Source organism: Neovison vison, chromosome X, assembly GCF_020171115.1.
Source record: "Neovison vison isolate M4711 chromosome X, ASM_NN_V1, whole genome shotgun sequence".
Taxonomy (NCBI): Eukaryota; Metazoa; Chordata; class Mammalia; order Carnivora; family Mustelidae; genus Neogale; species Neogale vison.
Window position 1 is genome coordinate 103,910,013 of NC_058105.1, and position 20,497 is coordinate 103,930,509.

General features: G+C 34.8%; 1 protein-coding gene across 7 annotated transcripts in view; it reads left to right on the forward strand.

Moving 5' to 3' along the window:
• Positions 1-20,497, forward strand: part of DMD (dystrophin) — a 1,990,807-nt gene that overhangs the window by 709,757 nt on the left and 1,260,553 nt on the right. For all 7 annotated transcript variants that reach the window (XM_044235639.1, XM_044235638.1, XM_044235634.1 and 4 more), the window contains 4 exons: positions 6,627-6,737; positions 7,130-7,303; positions 10,910-11,065; positions 15,487-15,657. In XM_044235639.1, coding sequence (XP_044091574.1) covers positions 6,627-6,737; positions 7,130-7,303; positions 10,910-11,065; positions 15,487-15,657 — 612 coding nt within the window. The remainder of the gene's footprint in view (positions 1-6,626; positions 6,738-7,129; positions 7,304-10,909; positions 11,066-15,486; positions 15,658-20,497) is intronic.

The window sequence follows — 20,497 nt, forward strand, 5'->3', positions numbered from 1 at the left end:
GGAGAGACAGAGGGAGAGAGAGAGAGAGACTCTTAAGCCGGCTCCACATTCAGTGCAGAGCCTAACACAGGGCTCGATCTCTGGACCCTGAGACCATGGCCTGAGCTGAAACTGAGAGTCAGACAGTTAACAGACTGAGACAGTCAGGTACACCCACCTTTTTTTTTCCCATTTTTTTTAAGAATGAGTGCAAGAGAGAGAGAAAGCAAAAGGGTAATTTGAGCAAAGAATTATTCCTCTTGATGTCACAGTGTATATTAGTAAAGGAAATATTCTGAGATGTTCATAACAGATACATGTTTATCCTTAATTTCCAAAATGTATTTACTCACAGGGCTTTTTTCACATATAATCTTAATTTATAAAGAAATTTAGATCTCTAATTATATTAGAACAGTACTATAGATGTGAGAATTTTTCTGAAAATGCTGCCTGTAAATTATAATAAAATTCCAGTTTTCTGTGATGTTCAAAACCAATTTTTCCCTTTTAATGATTTTGATTGTGATAATCATTCTAAGAGTATAGACACTCAGCCTCTCAACACTGTCTAAAAACTTGATATAAATATGAAGTCCATGTAATACTTTGCATTGAATTGTAAATTGCCAAACTTTCCTTTCATGTATTACATTGTCCTTCACATATCCTGGTGACAAATACAGGTTCAGTTTGGGGTTGTGTTTTTGTAAGTCATTGTCATTCTTGTTGCTTATGAATCATGCGTGGGATTACTTGATGCTTTGTGTAAATCATCATCAGAAGACCTGTGTATCAGTAATCACTTAAGTTATCTTGGCTTTATTTTGTAATGCCAGGCTACGAGAGGCAGCTTTGTGGGGGCAGTCTTTAAATTACAAAAAAAAAAAAATTATACCAATGAGAAATAGAAAATTAAATGTTGAGTTGTACAAGTCTTTTGTAAAGGTGGGACCCTGCAACTTAAGTTTCAGTAGCTTCACACCAGTTCCCCCTGCCAAAGTAATTCTTACTCTAACAACATTTGGTTTTTCCTTCCCTGAAACAGAGGATACACTCTCTGCATATGCCAAACCCAATCTTTGCTAGCATGGTTTTCATAGCCTGGAATGAGAACCCATTTTCTTATTCTCTACTGCTCTGAAACCCCTTCTCAGTCATATGTAATTTAAATTATGACAATTTCTTTAAAGTTTACCAGATTCTACAGCAGAAATTACTGTGCCCCTTCTCTCTTATCATATAGCATGTTTTTTATTATATTACATATATTTCTTCTTTTTAATTCTAGTTTAATTTTTATGTCTATGTTCTATCTTCCTAGAACAAAAGATCCTTAAGAATAGGGCAATAGTTTTGTTCTCACTATATGGTATTGAATAGTAGATGCAGAAGTGTTTTTTTGAGTTGGATTCATAAACTAAATACTATTAATTCACAAAAGAGCTGAATTTTCTGTCTTGTCTGACCAATCTCCATGTGGAGGACACGTTTATTTTGGAATCATAATTTAAGAGGAAGTATAGTTGTTCAGAGGACATGGAGTTTGCTACTTCTTACGTATGTTACTTTGGACAAGTCAACATTTATACCCTCATTTGTGAATGAGGATGATAAACTTGTATCTTAGTTTGATTAGGTGATTAAATAAATGTATGTGAATTGTTGGATAAGATGACACAGATACCTTCTTTGATGGTGATGATGATGAGGATCATTTCCTTCAGTGTTCTTCTCTTATCCTTTTAGTATAAAAAGTTAAATGAATATGTGTATAATTTATTTTTCCTCTACCTTGAGTACTAGACAAATGAAGATGTTCAAAAACATGTAGATAGATATGGTTGCAGATGTATAATTCAGGCACTCTGTTCTGAGTATCTTTTATTTTTTTTCCTCACCAATCTCTTTTTTTAAAATTTAATTTAATTTAATTTTTTTCAGTGTTCCAAAATTCATTGTTTATGCACCTCACCCAGTGCTCCATGCAATAAGTGCCCTCTTTAACACCTACCACCAGGCTCGCCCATTTTTTCTCATCAATTTCTACCCCCAGTTTTCACAATGATTATGAAACTTCCATCACTTTCCTTTAGACTCCTCCTCAACCCTTTTCTCTCTCTTCTTTATAAGAAAGAATGTCTTTCTTATAAATAAATAATACATAATGACACAATTTGGAAGTAAATATTTGTGTAAACTTGAACAGGTATTTTTACATACACTTTAACATCTGATCTTTTTACCAAAGCCAGTGTAGTTGTCTACTGCAAACATGAGAATTTTCCCGGGACTACTGATAATGCTTCATTATTGGATTGTCATCATCATCCTCAGTTTAGAGAGGAGAAAATTGAGCTTTCAGAAAGGGTTGGTGCTCAGGTGGTAAATCAGAGCCCTGAAATTTAAAGATTTATTTATTTATTTATTCTAGAGAAAGAAAGTGTACACACATGTGCATGTGAGCAGGGGGAGGGTTGGGGTGGGGGAAGAATCTCAAGCAGGCTCCTCACTGAACGAGTAACCTGAGGCTGGGCTCAGCGAGGGTCCATCTCACAACCCTGAGACCATGTCCTGAGCCGAAACCAAGAGTTAAGATTCTTAACCAACTGAGCCACCCAGGTGCTCCCAGGGCCCTGAAATTTGAGTTCATATTTCTTTTAACAGTCTTCTGTTCTGATTTACACAAAGCATCAAGTAAGGAGCTCTTTCTGCCTTTCTATATCAAAAATGATTTTTATGGCTTACCTTTGGCTTCTGAAAAATTAACACCTCTCTTACTGTCAGTATTTTTTTTTTTTTTGCTGCTTATTGATCTTTGCTCTTCATTCCTTCTTGCTTCCCACAGGATTTTTCTAATCAAATATCTTCTTATTTAAAAAAATCTCTCATCCTCTGACTCCTTTTACATAGCCTTAATACGTGTTCAAGTCTCATTGACCACATTACATTATGTGAAGAAATAAAAATTCTTCAAAAATAATTTAAACTGGGGGCACCTGGGTGGCTCAGTGTGTTAAGCCTCTGCCTTTGGCTCGGGTCACTATCTTGGGGTCCTGGGATCGAGCCCCGCATCAGGCTCTCTGCCGAGTGGGGAGCCTGCTTCTCCCCCTCCCCGCCTGCCTCTCTGCCTACTTGTGATCTCCCTTTCTGTCAAATAAATAAATAAAATCTTTATAAAATAATTTAAACTGCAGATGAAGATTTCCTGGTTTTTAAGCTTTATCCTTGAAAAAGCTAAGTTCTGCTCTTACCACTGACTGTATTCTAGCTACAGTGCTCATTGACCAGCTAATGTACGCTTATTAGAACTTGCCTCATTTGACGTGTCTCAAAATTGACTTTCTTGATCTCTCCCTCATTTTTAAAACTCTTATATCACTTGATTGAAGTGGCACCCTTTCTCTTCCCTGTCTGTTCTGCTTCTCCTTCTCTTGAACTCTTCCTCTTCTTTCTTTGGACTTTCCTTATTCTCCATATCCCTTAAATTCTTGTTTTCCCTGGCTCTCTCCTGGCCCTCATCTGGGTCCTCTAATGTTTGAGTGTACTAAAATAAATGCTAATTGTACAGGTACACACAGCTTTAAAAAAGGTATTCATGTATCTAGCTATATATGTGTATATATAGCGATTAAAAAATCAAATTCATTTCAAAGTATTACTGAATTTATAATCACATTCTCTCATGGGTTTCCTTAATTACTAGATTATGGGTTTATTAGAATAAATGTTATAGATAAATAGATAAACTATTATCTGTGATTCTGATAAACTTAAAACTTTAAAGTTTCTTTTTGTATTGAAAAATTAGAGTTTTTTTCATTTAGGACATGAAGTTATTAAATAACTCATTCCTACCATCTTTTCCATTTATATTCCTGCCATTGTGCATTCATTCTCTATTTGTGATTTCAGTTCTCCCAAATTCTTCATACCATTTATTACCTCATCTGAGTACCTGTTTTCCCTCAATCAGTAGTATTTTTAAAACTTCTCTTTGCTTAATATACTACTTAGAACACTGAAGCAGAAGTAACACAACTCGATTAACTAAAGTGAAAACAAAAATGAAAGAAAGAAGTTTGTCATCCATATGTAGGGATGTCTCATGGAAGCTAAGGACACGAATAAAATTAGTTTCAGAAATGGACTAGAACCTGTGTTTTGGTCACTTGCACCAGCTATTTATTATTATCTCTTGGTATTTCATGGGCTTGTAGGCAGTTGTTGGCCGGCTCTGCTGTGGCATGTAAGCTCAACGGGACTGGACATCCAAGGTGGCTCAATCATGTCTAGGAATTGATACTCATTGTAGCTGAAAGCTCACTTGGGATCGTTCACTAAATCACTTACCCACCGCTTCTCTATGTGGCTTGGGCTTCTCAAGCCATGCCAGTTGGGTTTCAAGAAGGAAAATTTTAAGAGTCAGTGTTCCAAAAAGATGGAAGTTGAAGCTGCTTGTCCTCTTATGGGCTTTTCTCATAATTGACAAAACACTATTTTTGCCCTCTTATGTTGTTAAAGGCAATCAAAAGGGCAACCTAAGTTTGAAGAGGTGAAGAAATTCCACCTCTTAATGGGGGAGTGGTAAGAAGAGCACATAGTATTTTACAAAGCCAAAAAAAAAAAAAAAGAGCACATAGTATGGGAACTGTTGTTATAGACATCTTTGGAAAATGCCCCATTTCCTTTAGCGTGTGATTGAAAGCCATCAGTATTTTTGTTTTTATCTCTCTTTTTGGCATTTACTTCTATCTTCTCTTTCTAGTCATTGACCTTTGCTATTCCCCAATGGACACTGTAAACTGGGGACTTCATAAGTACAGTCTGCTAGAATATGTGATGATTCTCATCACACACAGAGGTTGGCCAGACTTTGTCCTGTCATTTCTGAGAATCTGATGGACATAATCGGACATAAGCATTGTCCATGTTTTAATTGTCTATGACTTGGGAGTGGCTAGGTTTATGTGGGACAGACATTGTTGGTATTGACTTACCTTTTTGAGGGAGTGAGCATTTTCCACTTAAAGTATCAAGATTATAACCCCTCCCTCTAAAGCATCTGCTATTGCCAGTGATGCTTACTATTTATTCAGATTTCTGCTTTAACATCACCTCTCCGATGACATCTGTTCACTTCCTTGTTAAGTGTTACTCTGTCCTACCTACCTCCATTAAATTTTATAGATCCTTTATCATTTATAACTTTATGAATAACCTTATTATGCACTTACAGGGATCCATAGCCCCCAAACTCCATGGTTTCTGGATAATAGCATATACCTATATACAAGGGAGTAATTCAACCAGTGAAGATAGATATACAGTACTATATATATATATATATATATATATAGTATGTATTTGCATGAGTCCTTGCTCTTAATTATTTTATGTCAGAATTATAATTACTTAAGTAACTCATCATTACTTTGTCTTTATAATTGTAGGATCAATATGTTAAGGAATGATATTAAGGCATATGTGTACATTTATAGCCTTGTATACTAATTATCTTCTTCATCACTCAACGCATTTTCTTCAGATAATTTACACTACTCATTGCAGGACTGTAGTTCTCTGTGGTAACTAACTACTAATCAAACTGATGTTTTTTTTCTAGTAATATGTACTGGAACTGACTCCAGTTGGTATAAATTTGCTGATACTAACATGCATTATATGAATTGTTTTACCTAAAAATTTTATGGGCACTCTGGTGTAAGCTAATCCTTTTCTTTCCTAACTTACTTGTGATAATCTGACAGCAGCTGATATTTAAATTAGAATAATTTGACGACTTGCTGATTTTTGCTGTAAGTGGCAGAAAGAAGTGAATGGATTTATTGTTTTGGTCTCTGCACACTACATGATTTGACTGACTCCTGAAGCAGGATCAGAAGTGTACAAGTCAAATACAAACACACTTCTGAATAGAACTTGATCAAAAATGTCTACTCAATAAAGAAAATACAGTAATTTTTATAGTTATTTAAGATTTAAAAATCAGTCTCTTTAGGAATATCTTAAGTATCCAAGAGACAAAAGGCAACGCCAATTAAGGGATTTAAATTCACTTTTCTATATCCATAATTTCCCTGAAATTTAACTGAAATATAGTGCAGAATGACTGAGTAAATATCACAGTGAATATTATCCACATGGAACTTTCTCATTATATCTTATCCTGTCACAGATTTGAGGGGTGTGTGTGTGTGTGTGCGTGCGTGCGCACACGCTAGTGCTCAGGTTTATGTCTGTATGTGTATGTGTGTGTCTCTGTATGTATATATATTGTTTTGGTCAGATTTGAATGTAAATTCAAAGATAAAAGAATATCAGTCTTTCATATTAGATATAAATAGATATTTCCTTCCCAAAATATCTGAAATAGCTATGCATTATCACTGGCTCGAAAACATAATTTATTTTTCATAATAACCCAAATAGGAGAGAAATAAGCTATTTCACTTTTGGTAACTTTTGGTAAGTAAAAAAAAAAAAAAGAACTATTGTCATTCTAAAGGAGGATACACTTTAATAATGCTTTAAGAGAGTTCCTGAATTTCATCTTCTTGGCAAGTGAGTTATTCTTTGCAATAACCTGCAGAGCGTGTTGACTAATAATGCTTTCTTCCCAACAGAAAATCCAATCAGATTTGACAAGTCATGAGATCAGTTTAGAAGAAATGAAGAAACATAACCAGGGAAAGGAGACTGCCCAAAGGGTACTATCCCAAATTGATATAGCACAGGTACATATCTTTGCGTAAACTAAGGAACTTGTTTTAGTTGGGTATTAAAACACAATATGTATTAGACAATTTGGTTATTAGAAAAATTGGGATTAAGGACATTATTTGAAAAATATAATACAATATATAAATAATACAGATTTGGGGGGTTGTAGATCTTAAGGACAAAATAGGTTAATAAATTACCTCTTATTTAGTATCACATTAAGAACAGCTACTGAATTCTCCCAAATGTATGCATGCTTTGTGCTATAAAAGTAGAAATAAATTCTTTACTTTTTTTTAAATCTTGTATATCTTCAGGAATAAAGAAAAACTTGTTAACAAAAATATGACTGCTTGTTGTTTAGAATTTTAAATTATACGGGTGCTTTCTTATGTTGTCTTTACAGAAAAAATTGCAAGATGTTTCCATGAAGTTTCGATTATTCCAGAAGCCAGCCAATTTTGAGCAGCGTCTACAGGAGAGTAAGATGATTTTGGATGAAGTGAAGATGCACTTGCCTGCATTGGAAACAAAGAGTGTGGAACAGGAAGTAGTACAGTCACAGTTAAATCACTGTGTGGTATGTATTTCTGGGGACAAATACACAGCTACTCCTTGACTTTCCTTATTAAGCAGTCTGTGAAAAAAGAAAAGAGGTATGTGATGATGATCCTCCTTTGTAATAGAAGATTGTTTCAGATAACTGTAATAATTGCTACTATGTAATTTTAAGGTTAAGAACAAAATTTAGCACAGGTGTATTGAGAGACAAGAACTTTTTTCTAAAACAGTAGCCTTTGAATACATCCTCTATAGGTGTCTTTTTTTTTTGAATCTGTAGTTCTCAAAGGACTATGCAGAATTTAAGAGGAAGTCCCTTTGTTTAATTTTTATAGTACTTTTTAAAAAATATTTTATTTATTTATTTGACAGACAGAGATAACAAGTAGGCAGAGAGGCAGGCAGAGAGAGAGGGGGAAGCAGGCTCCCTGCTGAGCAGAGAACCTGATGTGGGGCTTGATCCCAGGACCCTGAGATCATGACCTGAGCCAAAGGCAGAGGCTTAACCCACTGAGCCACCCAGGCACCCCTAATTTTTATAGTACTTTGAATATGTATTTTAAATGGAAAATCAAAAAAGAAACACATTGTTCTGGAAACAGCAGCAACAGTAACAACTACCATAATAAAAACCATTCCCCAGAAATGAAAACCAAGTAAGCCAAGTGATCTACACAAGTCATGTCTAATTCTCTAGGTCACAGATTAAATGAGACAATTTAAAGACAAAACAGCTGGCAAAGGGCAAAAGCAGGATTCCAATCCAGGAGCTCTTGCTCCAAACCCTAGTATCTTTCCATTCAATGTCAGTGGTAGGTATATATTGAAATGCAACTAGACCTCAAAGACAGAATAAAAATGCATGGGGGGCATATGATTAGCCTGTAGCCTAAATCTTCACCGGATTGTGGGATGTTGAGCTGTGTCCTTTGTTGCAATTACTGGAAATGTGCCAAGTCAGATGATGCCTCTGACAACATAAGGCGGAATTATGAGGGCATCTACTAGAGTAATACAACTGTTATTATAACTCTTTGATTACTATGGGCTAAGAGTAGAAATTCACATAAAATAAAAGCACTGAATATTATTAACTTTAAAGATAAAAAAAGTTATCTAGTTAGTACTTTGTCTTTTAGGTATTGTTTCTTCATTTACTCCATAACATAAATGTAAAAGAAACTCTTTAGATGCATTTCAGTCATATTATTATGAGTGATAATGTATCTTTTAACAAAAAAATTTGTAGATATATATATATATTTCTTTGTGAAATTATGAATTATGTTTATGCAATGACATTTCTTCATAACACAGGCTGCATTTTAGTGACATTGTTACTATGAATATTCTTACCCTGAAAAAGAAAATTTGAACATAATAATGTACACTTATTAGCTGATATTAGATGAGGAACATGAGGGATTTATAGGACGATATCTCCTCTTAAATTTTGTAAAAATAATTGAAAGCAAATGACCCAAGTATACTATGGTCTTGATTAAATATCTTCCCAAAGGGACAGCTGTTCCCTTCTATGAACAGGTCTCTAATGGTACATCAGAAAACTGGTCTGCTAGTAAAGATGAGGTGAAAACAACCCTCCCTATAACCAGCTGTGATTGTGCCTTGACTCTACAGGGAAACTTTTTCAAGTTCATGCTCAGTTTGGTTCAGGTTTAAATGTCAGGAGCAATTCAAGTAGTCCTTCTGTAAGAATATCTTTTCTTTACAACTTTTATATATTTTTAAATTACTTAAGATGCCCTATTGCATATACTGTAATCATTATCTTTGCTTTCAAGAAATTTTTTTTTCATTAAAAAACGTCTTCCCTGTAGGACTACACATAAATATAAAGGATATTTTGCTCCCTCAGTGACAAATACTTTCTGTGCATACTGAATGACATGGTGTTAATGGCTAATACTACTTTGAACTAGCAACACAAGGGTAAATCATGGAAATTTTTTTTTTTAATGTCTAAAGAGTAAATTACTTGGACAAGTATCTCTGATTCCAAAATTGACATAGTTGATTCCCTCCATACAGTTACTTATTGAATGTTTCTACATACCAAGATATTTATGTAATTTCTAAGATAAAAGTAAAATTAAGTAAAAAAAAATCAACTGGAAAAAGCAGACAAGAACTCCAAATTATTGGTAAAGAAATATTAACAAAAAACAACCATCAAAGAAGGGATTAAGGTAGAAGTAGATTATGTATGTAGCTTTAATGAAAAAAGACATTTGCTCAGCCTTTACAAAAAGTGTTTTTAGACATTGATTTTAAAGTGAGAAGAGAGAATAAACCCAAGTTTTGTTCTAATTACAAAGAAAAAGCAATTACCTACTAGTAACTTTATTTCTTAGTACCAATAAAACAGGTCATTGTTCACAACCACTGCTGAACAAATTAAAGCAACAATGTATAATGTAAACTCATATATATATATCTGCCTACATATATATACCTGTACATATGTGTTTGCATGCATGCATTCATTCATACATGTATCTTTCCAGGTAAGTACTTTGTGTGATGACATGTGTATCATGAGGCTTTGTTAAAGCAATGTACTTTTGTTAAGTAATATATGTGTTCTTTAGGGTTGTGATATATATGTGAGTTTTCAAATAATATTTTTGTGTCTGTCTATATTGAATTAATCAGCTGCATTAAGAAAATACAATTGTATAATGTAATTACCATATTTAAAATTACCTTCCTTCCTGGGGTGCCTGGGTGGCTCAGTGAGTTAAAAGTCTCTGCTTCGGCACCAGTCATGATCTCAGGGTCCTGGGATCAAGCCCCACGTTGGGCTCTCTGCTCATCAGGGAGCCCGCTTTCCTTCTTGTCTCTCTGCCTACCTCTCTGCCTACTTGTGATCTGTCAAATAAATAAATAAAAATAAAATAAATGTTTAAAATTACCTTCCTTCCTTATATATGACTTACTATATATTGAAATTATGGTCTAGAAATTTAGATGTTTCATTCCCAGTAAAATGTGTGAAAACAACAATGAATAGGTAGGTCTGTCTTTTTGTTGTTGTTGTTGTTGTTTTTGTTTGTTTGTTTGTTTTATTTGACAGAGAGAGAGAGATCACAAGTAGGCAGAGAGGCAGGCAGAGAGAGGGGGGAAGCAGGCTCCCCTCTGAGCAGAGAGCCTGATGCAGGGCTTGATCCCAGGACCCTGAGATCATGACCTGAGCCAAAGGCAGAGGCTTAACCCACTGAGCTACCCAGGTTGCTTGGCCTGAATGGGTCTGTCTTGGCCAGCACTGTTTGTCTAGTGAATCCATTACTATCTACTGTACTAGGCTCTCAATAAATACCTGGTGAAAGAGTACATTTTATAATATTATGTAACATTTAAAATAGGAATCACTTAACTTTTAGGAATAATCATTATCAACTTGGATTGTAAAACTGTACTCATGATGTATACTTACTTTAGTAAGAATAACTATCAACTATGCTGCAAAATGCTACTCCATTAAAACTGTAAACATGGAATGGCAATTAAGGTGATCTCTACCTCTCTTTCTTTTTATCAACTGCTATAATGTAATTTGTACACTATGGCTGATTATTATGTTTTGTTTTATGTTTGAACTTAGAACTTGTATAAAAGTCTTAGTGAAGTGAAGTCTGAAGTGGAAATGGTAATAAAAACTGGACGTCAGATTGTACAGAAGAAGCAGACGGAAAACCCTAAAGAGCTTGATGAAAGAGTCACGGCTTTGAAATTACATTATAATGAGCTGGGAGCGAAGGTGGGTGTGCACCGGAACCACAGACATGGGCTAGTTAACACTTTCCTTTGAAATGGCAAAGCAGGAGGCAGTAATGATGCACAATGTCTTAGAAAGTCTTAATTATTTTTTTCTCAACAGATAGATACATATGTACATTTATGCATAGTCAGAGATAGAGATAGATAGATTCCCGTGTGCAGTTCTTATTGAGAAACAAAAAATTAATCAATAAGGATCTTCTTTCCAGTCCACATTAAAAGATATATACAGCTCAGGGAAATTTTTATTGGCCCATCAGATAATTCTAAAAGCGTTTCTTTGTTCTAAACTTAGCCTTTTCATTGTATAAATTTACTTTGATGACTTAAAGGCTAGAGCCCTTTATAAACTAATGAACTTACTTACCTTTAGATACAATGGAGTTGACACATTCCACATAGACCACTTTAGGTGTAATAGAGTTGTCACATTCCATAGAAGTTATTTCCCTGTATGGCAAGCCTTGCATAATCCACCACATTTGGCTAATAATGTAGAATGGATAGCCAGTTGAGTCCTATTGCTCCACGATTATGTTTTTGTATTTTTGTCCTGTAAGAGTCTAATGGCCAGTTCCATGTCACTGTTAATTAAAGATGCTTTCATCTTTCTATTCCCTTTCCAAAACAGTGGAATGACTAGGATAGTTATCTCAGTTCCCTCAAATCAAATATTCTCTGTATTGTTCTCATAGATTTAAACTCTTATGGTTCAGAGTAATGATGTAATCATACAAAGTAGTCATGAAAGCATGGATTGTCAAAGTCAAGGAGTGACCCGTACTTTTCTATACTATAATTTCACATTACTCTAAACTTCCTAAGATATTTTTTGGTGCTCATCTAAGATTTAAAGTATTAATATAGTAGTAAAATAATCATTTCTCTCATTAAAAAGTCATGATAACACATTATGTGGTATTTAGGGGATGTGTGTACTTTATTAATAAATATCATGCTTATTTTCTTAAACCTATGCAAATAAAGTTACCTATATAGTACTGGCATTTATGGCCATTTGTGAATAAATACAAGTTTAAGTACCTTAAGCAAGTATCTTTAAATAAGGAGTATTGGGGGATGGTTTCGCTCTCCTAATGCTTAGTGAGGAAGGATGAATATAATTAAATAAGGATCAAAGCAGAAAAAAATAAAAATGCATGTGTTTTAATTTCATTCTGATTGGAAGAGCTTTACTGGGATCAATGAAAAGAACAGAATATATTTTAAAGGCTCAGGTTCTCAACCTTATTAAATATAACAACATCAGTGAGAAAGTTGTCACTTCATCTTTGACACAAGTGTAAATTTGTGTCCGTATTTGTGAAGTAGCCATGTAGACACAGATTTCTAATGTTTCGTCCTGTAAGCAGATTGTTGGGTTGAGTCTTAGAGCTACTAATTGCAACTTTCTTTTCACTGAGAGGAAGTTAATTTTGAGATTCAAATGGAAATCTGGAAATAACTATTGTTATTAGTTGATAATCTTTATTTTTATATTTTGAAAACCTTCAAATTTATATTTCACATGTCTTGAAAGAGAGCTTACTATCTTGTTGTGGCAAAGTATTTTATTTCTCATTGGATCAAAAAGTAGGGAGCATTGATACAAAATAAATAGCAGAGCACAAGGATAATCTTGAAATATAACACATTTCACCTGCTTCTATAGTCCACCAAGCTATCTGTGGAATAAAAGACCCTTAAATCCTGCTGGAGAAGTTTGTCATTGTGGTACAGATAATCACAGAGGACAAAGTTGTGTCTCCACTTGGTATCTCCTTTTAGTATATATAGACCTTTACAAGTTCCATTTGTCCTATATTTAACATCAAGTGAAGAATATCTTAATAATAATCCTTATGCTACAACTTGTTAATTTCTAGAAAGTTATTCTCTATACTCAAGAGTTTATAATTTGACCTCTGTCACTTTACACTAAAAGAATGTATTAATAGATATCTTTTTAATAAGAATATACATATTTGGGGAAAAATGTAGTTTCTTTGTTTCTTCAAATATAAACTATTATCTGGGTCTTTTTTCCCTTTTGTCTTGAAGAATTTGCACAAAATCTTTGCCTTTGCAAGAGTAAATTTTACATGAAATAGTCATTGAATTTAAAACAATAAAAATGATGTCAGAAGACTCTTAGTGCCCCAAGTTAATTATATTTAAAAAGTGAATGACTCTCCTGAAGATGTAAAGCCCTATTTAACCCTGAAAATGCACTTTTTTTTCCAATTTATTTATTTTCAGAAAAACAGTATTCATTATTTTTTCACCACACCCAGTGCTCCATGCAAGCACTTCTGAAAGTTTGTTTATTTAGCCATTTGGTGCTTAATAATATTTATAAAGCAAAATGAAAGAGTACTAAGAAATCATGCTTTGCTTAATAACATGACAGAATATAGGAAAACATGTAGGGGAAGATTTATTTTTGAAATAAAGATTTAGAAACATTAATAACGAAAATATATAAAATATTGTAAGTCAGGTATTCCTTCTCTAAGAAAATACTGTCTGCATCTAAATCTTTAATGCACCTTAGCAACATTAAATTGTAAATTAGCTTAATGGTTCCAAGAACAAAAGTTTAATTTCTTGTGTGGCTTCTCTGTGCTCTGATTGTTATGGAAATATATGTAAGTAGCAATAGTTCTAGCAGCCTCACATACATTTTCCCATGAACCATTGACTGCTGAGGCATTGTACTGCAGGTGGCGCTCTTTAAGCGTATCCCATTTCCACACACATGCACACACAAAAGTATAAAACTCCATCTTCCTTAAGATGGCAGTGTCTCCTGTTTTATTAAAACCTATTTAACTGGATATAAACAAAATAGAATAAATAAAAATCAATAATGCATTAGCTCTGGGAAGATAGGATTTCTTCAAAATATTGAATTTGGAATTCTTTTTCTACCAATAGGGCAGAGCAAAAAATAACTATGTGTGGAAACACACTGTAAGGTATATATAAATTTTCCCCCACACTACTAAAAGTCTTAGTCAAAGGGGCAGATGTTTTTACTTCCCTGAAGGGGGAAATCTGTAAAAAGAAAAAAAGAACTGAATTTACAACCTCAGCAACTAAACATTTTTTTTTTTTAATGTACAGACACCTCTGGTAAAGAAACTAATACACTTTATTGAGTATTTGGAATTTATATCAAAGTTTCAGTGTGTTTATTTTGGTTGTACCATTTTAAACTCTTTAAAGATATGCTTACTTGTGCATTTTTCATGCTTATGGCTGGATTTTTTTTAAAGATTTTATTTATTTATTTGACAGACAGAGATCACAAATAGGCAGAGAGGCAGGCAGAGAGAGAGGAGGAAGCAGGCTTCCTGCTGAGCAGAGAGCCCATCACGGGGCTGGATTCCAGGACCCTGAGATCATGACCTGAGCCAAAGGCAGAGGCTTGACCCACTGAGCCACTCAGGCGCCCCATATGTCTGGATTCTTATATATATTTGTGTGTGTGTGTGTGTGTGTGTGTGTGTGTTTGCAAGTGTGATAGTGTGTGTATAAACAGATAGATTGATAGAGTGAACATAAGAGTTTCTGGGCTTTTTATTAAACCAACCAACCTAGACCCTGAACACATTGTGTTCAAATTATAGGCTCATCTAGAGAGGTGGTGGAAATGTACAAAGTTGTTAATCCTCCATGTGAGAATATGGAAGAACTTGATTTTGAAGGTTTTTAGTTCTGGACACTGAGAACTAGAACACAAAATCAGGCCATGATTTTTTCTATTAACAAGGGTGAAAATTTTGTTTTGGAATTTATTTTTTTTACCCCCATTGGATGGTAAAATGTGTTTAAAGGGGAAGTGGCTTATTCTTCATATTGTTTCTCCACAGAAGTAAGACATTTTACAGATGCAATGACAATAAAATTGACCATTTTAATTACAGAAATAAATTTGCCTCTTGAAAGAAACCATATTCTTTCTCCATTTTGATTTCTTACCAGTAAGAGCAACCTCATTTGTCTGTAAAGGATGATAAACTTTGCCTATCCATTTCACAGATTACTCAAGGGTTTCTAAAAGAAATCTGTCATTTCTTCAGTTGTACTTACATCATTCATTATATTTTAAAAATGTGACCATAAATTATTTTTATATGTACTAAAGAAAATAATCACAGCTTTTTCCCTCCCTACTTGATATAGGACACAGCTTTTGGAGAAAGGATCTCATCTTTCCTAGACTGTGTTTATTCACCATTAGTACTGAGACTATTTGTTTTTTCTAGAATATTATTTTTAAAATGTAAGAAAAAGGTTGTTTTAAAATGACAGAAATATTAAAGTTCCTATTAAGTGCTTATACCTACCTGAATTGAAAGGATAAACTAAATTACATTTTATTATCGTTCTTTTCAGGTGACAGAAAGAAAGCAACAGTTGGAAAAATGCTTGAAATTGTCCCGTAAGATGCGAAAGGAAATGAATGCCCTGACAGAATGGCTGGCAGCTACAGATATGGAACTGACGAAGAGATCAGCAGTTGAAGGAATGCCTAGTAATTTGGATTCTGAAGTTGCCTGGGGAAAGGTAAAACCCATATCACCCAAGGTTATTTTTAACATACAAAGAAACACACAGTAATGTGAGTTTATAAGGAGCTATTAACGTGCAACAGTAGTGGAAATATAAGCATTATCTTGCTTCACTTTCCCTTTCCTCAAAAATTCATCAGTAGCTCTTAATTCTATGTATTTCTGAATCATGGTAAAACTAGTGGGCAGCTTTAGCAAGAATCTCCCCCCCAAGGCTTGTTTAGAATTAGGTACGTTGTGAATATTAAAAGCACATTCATCATTAGTCAGAAAGTGAATCCAAAGATGAGTTCAGTGTTCCCTAGCTTGCATTAGGCAGACTGCTCACGGCCCCCATCACTAGGACCAGGGCAGGGATGTAGAGACTGCAGACGGTTGGGCTGGACAGGACTTGCAAGAGTAGCAGATTGCTGATGTCATAATTAAAAAAAAAAAGAAAGAAAGAAATCTCAAGGGGTCCATGCAGCCACTGTCATTTCTACCACTAAAGAGCCTAGACTTTCCTTTGATCCAAGCTGCTAAGTTCTTGCTCTGTCTCTTGACAGCCAGTCAGATATTTTTGCTCAGCTAAATTGTAAGGTCAGGGCACTCATAGCTTCATATTTTTTTCCAGTTGATTCATTACTAGATTACCTGAAAGTGCATTGATATAAAGCAAATAGCCGATATTAATAATGTATTTTCACCTTAAACTTTGCTGAAACATTGGACCTTTAAAAAAAAATTATAGCTGCACTCTACTCTACCCCATTGTTTTTTTTTAAATTAGTGAACACTTGCCTGTATCGGCAAGATGTTAAAAAGAACTGTGCTTTATTTTTAATTCAACAAAGCTATTTAAATTATCCAAAGTTGGAAAATTTTAATTGCATTATGTAAAAATTAATGATCATACATTTCCACCAAAACTGAAAGTTGATTTTCTTTATGTAGATTCTGAAGACCAGTAGATGTAAAATATTGTTACATAAATATTTTTCAAGTAAATAGTAGTGAATGATTTCTTCTTCTTCCCTCTCCACATAGATTTGTTGGTAGAGATAAGATATTGAATTGCATTTATTAGCTCAGGATTGTATACATTGTGAGAGTATTTTAACAACAAGTACAGAGGGTACAGTCTAAAAATTAAATGGCCTTATTTTCTTTCCTTATTAGCCAAATAAGTATTATATTTTGTGTGTGTGATCGTTTGGTTTGAACCAATGGCAATCATATACTTAGATGCAGGCTAGGCTGCTGTAAGAAACAAGCAAAAAGTATCATGGCTCCAAGAAGATAGCAGTTTATTTTATTTATTTTTTATTTTTTTATTTTTATTTTTTTTTCAATTTATTTATTTTCAGAAAAACAGTATTCATTATTTTTTCACCACACCCAGTACTCCATGCAAGCCGTGCCCTCTATAATACCCACCACCTGGTACCCCAACCTCCCACCCCCCCACCACTTCAAACCCCTCAGATTGTTTTTCAGAGTCCATAGTCTCTCATGGTTCACCTCCCCTTCCAATCTCCCCCAACTCCCTTCTCCTCTCTAACACCCCTTGTCCTCCATGCTATTTGTTATGCTCCACAAATAAGTGAAACCATATGATAATTCACTCTCTCTGCTTGACTTATTTCACTCAGCCTAATCTCTTCCAGTCCCGTCCATGTTACTACAAAAGTTGGGTATTCGTCCTTTCTGATGGAGGCATAATACTCCATAGTGTATATGGACCACATCTTCCTTATCCATTCATCCATTGAAGGGCATCTTGGTTCTTTCCATAGTTTGGTGACCGTGGCCACTGCTGCTATAAACATTGGGGTACAGATGGCCCTTCTTTTCACGACATCTGTGTCTTTGGGGTAAATACCCAGGAGTGCAATGGCAGGGTCATAGGGAAGCTCTATTTTTAATTTCTTGAGGAATCTCCACACTGTTCTCCAAAGAGGCTGCACCAACTTGCATTCCCACCAACAGTGTAAGAGGGTTCCCCTTTCTCCACATCCTCTCCAACACATGTTGTTTCCTGTTTTGTTAATTTTGGCTATTCTAACTGGTGTAAGGTGATATCTCAATGTGGTTCATATTTTAATCTTCCTAAGGGCTAATGATGATGAACATTTTTTCATGTGTCTGATAGCCATTTGTATGTCTTGATTGGAGAAGTGTCTGTTCATATCTTCGATAGCAGTTTATTTCTATCTCACTTAAGATAGTTTTGGATAGGGGAAGTAGTTTTACTCCATGAAATTCTCTCAAGAAGTAGTTCCCTTTTATTTCATTGCTCTGCAGTCCTCTGGGTATTAGTATTCTTATGGCAAAACTTGCTCACCACCACACCTCCCTCCCAGCCCACAAAAGGAAGGGAAAACAGGAAGTGGAGGGCATCATCTCTCTCTTAAAGATGTGTTATAAAAGCTCCGTGCATTATTTTACCCATCTTTCATTACCAGAAGTTAGTCACATGATCATATTTAGCTTCCAGGCAAGATAGCAAAAGATGGGTCCTAACTGGGTGGATGATGTGTTCTGCTAAAATGATGTGTAAATTTTTTTTTGAGAAAGAGAATACATTCTGGGGGACATGTAGCAGTTTTGGCCGCAGCAGTATCATCCCTGCGTTTTGCATCATAAGATAAAGGTAGAGAAATACCAAGGCCTTTGACTCCTGGTTTTGGCTCAAATCATGATCTCAGGGTCCTGGGAAAGAAACTCCCCCAGAGTGGAGCCTGCATAATATTCTCTCTCTCTCCCTCCTGAACTTTGCTGGTGTTCTCTCCCTCTCTCTCTCTCTCTCTCTCTCTCTATATATATATATATATATATATATATATATCTTTAAAAAAAAGGTAGAGAAAGACCTCCAGCATCTGTTTCTCTTTATAAAAACCCATGTCCTACTGAAGACAGTTTCTACTGTTAAGTTCTCATAAACAAACAAGAAGGCCCAGACAGTACTTATGATCTATTAGAGGATGAAATAGAGTAAAACATGCAGGGGCAAGTAGTAGTGTGTGCAGAGGATGCATGAAAATCATCTATGCTTTCTTCTCAGTCACCCTCCCCTTAAAACACCCTCCCCTTCAAAATATCTCTGATTGTTCATACCCAATTTAATGGGTATATTAGTTTGCCAGGTCTGCTGTAACAATGTTCCACAGATGGGTAGCTTAAACCTCAGAAATTTATTTTTTCCCTGTTCTAGAGGCTGTGAGTCTGAGGTCATAGTTTTGGCAGGGTTGGTTGGTTCTAAGGCTTCTCTTCCTGGCTTGAGAATGGCTGTCTTCTCCCGTCTTATACAATCTTCCTTCTGTACTTGCCTGTGTCTAAATTTCACTTCTTATAAGGACACTAGCCAAACTGGATTAGGACCCGCTGTGATGACTTTATTTTACTTAATTGCCCCTTTAAATTTCCTGTCCTGGGGTTAGGATTTCATCATGTGAATGTTGAGGGGACTCATTTCACCTCATAAGAGTGTGGTAGCTTTATAAATATAATTAGGAATGCTACCATAATGGAGCACAAAGTAATCGAGCTAAAAGTAAAGGGAATTTTAAAAATTTTGACTACAATGTACAGCTGACTGAGGTGAAACTATGAAAGTCTGCCACACAAGAACTCTGCACTCCACAGTCCTCATAAGGTCATTGAGTAAGTCACCTAAAGAGATATTTTTGCATTAGCTTCACCAAAAAATTCCTTTAAATATCATACTATCATATAATTCACTTGACAAACAATTCTAGATTATTCTTCTCATATTAAGGCTTGAGTGGGGGGCGCCTGGGTGGCTCAGTGGGTTAAAGCCTCTGCCTTCGGCTCAGGTCATGATCCCAGGGTCCTGGGATCGAGCCCCACATTGGGCTCTCTGCTCAGCGGGGAGCCGCTTCCTCCTCTCTCTCTCTGCCTGCCTCTCTGCCTACTTGTGATCTCTGTCTGTCAAATAAATAAATAAAATCTTTAAAAACAAAACAAACAAACAAAAAGGCTTGAGTGGTCTGGAGATATGTCAGCTTATTGGGTCCATCTGGGAAGTATTTTTCATAAACCAAAGAGCAATATTATTTTCAGACCCAATAGGGGAAAGGTATGGAAAAAATGACATTTCTGTTTTTATATAATAATTTACCACCCTCTCTGGATCTTTCAAATCACTAATCTGCTAATAATATGCTCTAAGACCCCTTAGTGGTAAAGTAAAAGCACACACATTTGCATCCAAATTACATAATTTGTTTAATGAATTCACTTGGAAGGTGCTGAGAACTTTTTAAAAACTCACAGTCATATAATAAAAAACATGTGACCCACAGATCTAAAGCAGTCACATTTATGATAATTGTTTAAGAGGAAAAAAAAATCAAACTCATGCATGAAACCCCATGATTCCTTAGTACATTCTGATTGCACATGCTGTCTTGATAGATGGAGAACTTGACTCCAACTGTTAGTCGTGTCTGCTATTTTAAAGGATAAAAGTCACTTTTTTTCCAAAATAAATTGAGTATTCATTTAAATGCAATACATTGAATGTACTTGCCAATCATTCCAAGTATTTTTGACTTGGAGAAAATTTGAATATGAAGAGTCAGTTTATTTTTAAAGTGTTTCATTTATTTCTACTGAATTTCCTTAAGTTATGTTGATCTAAGAAAACCGTATTGATTTATATATAAAATACTCAAATGTCTAAATAAAAATCTTATACATCAAATTTAGTTACTAATGAAGTATTTACTTGACCTTTAGTTTATTCAAACAGAGCATACCTTCAAGTATATTGACTACAATTAAATCCTTTGAGTTTTACTTCTACTCTATTTTCTTAAATATTTTATTTA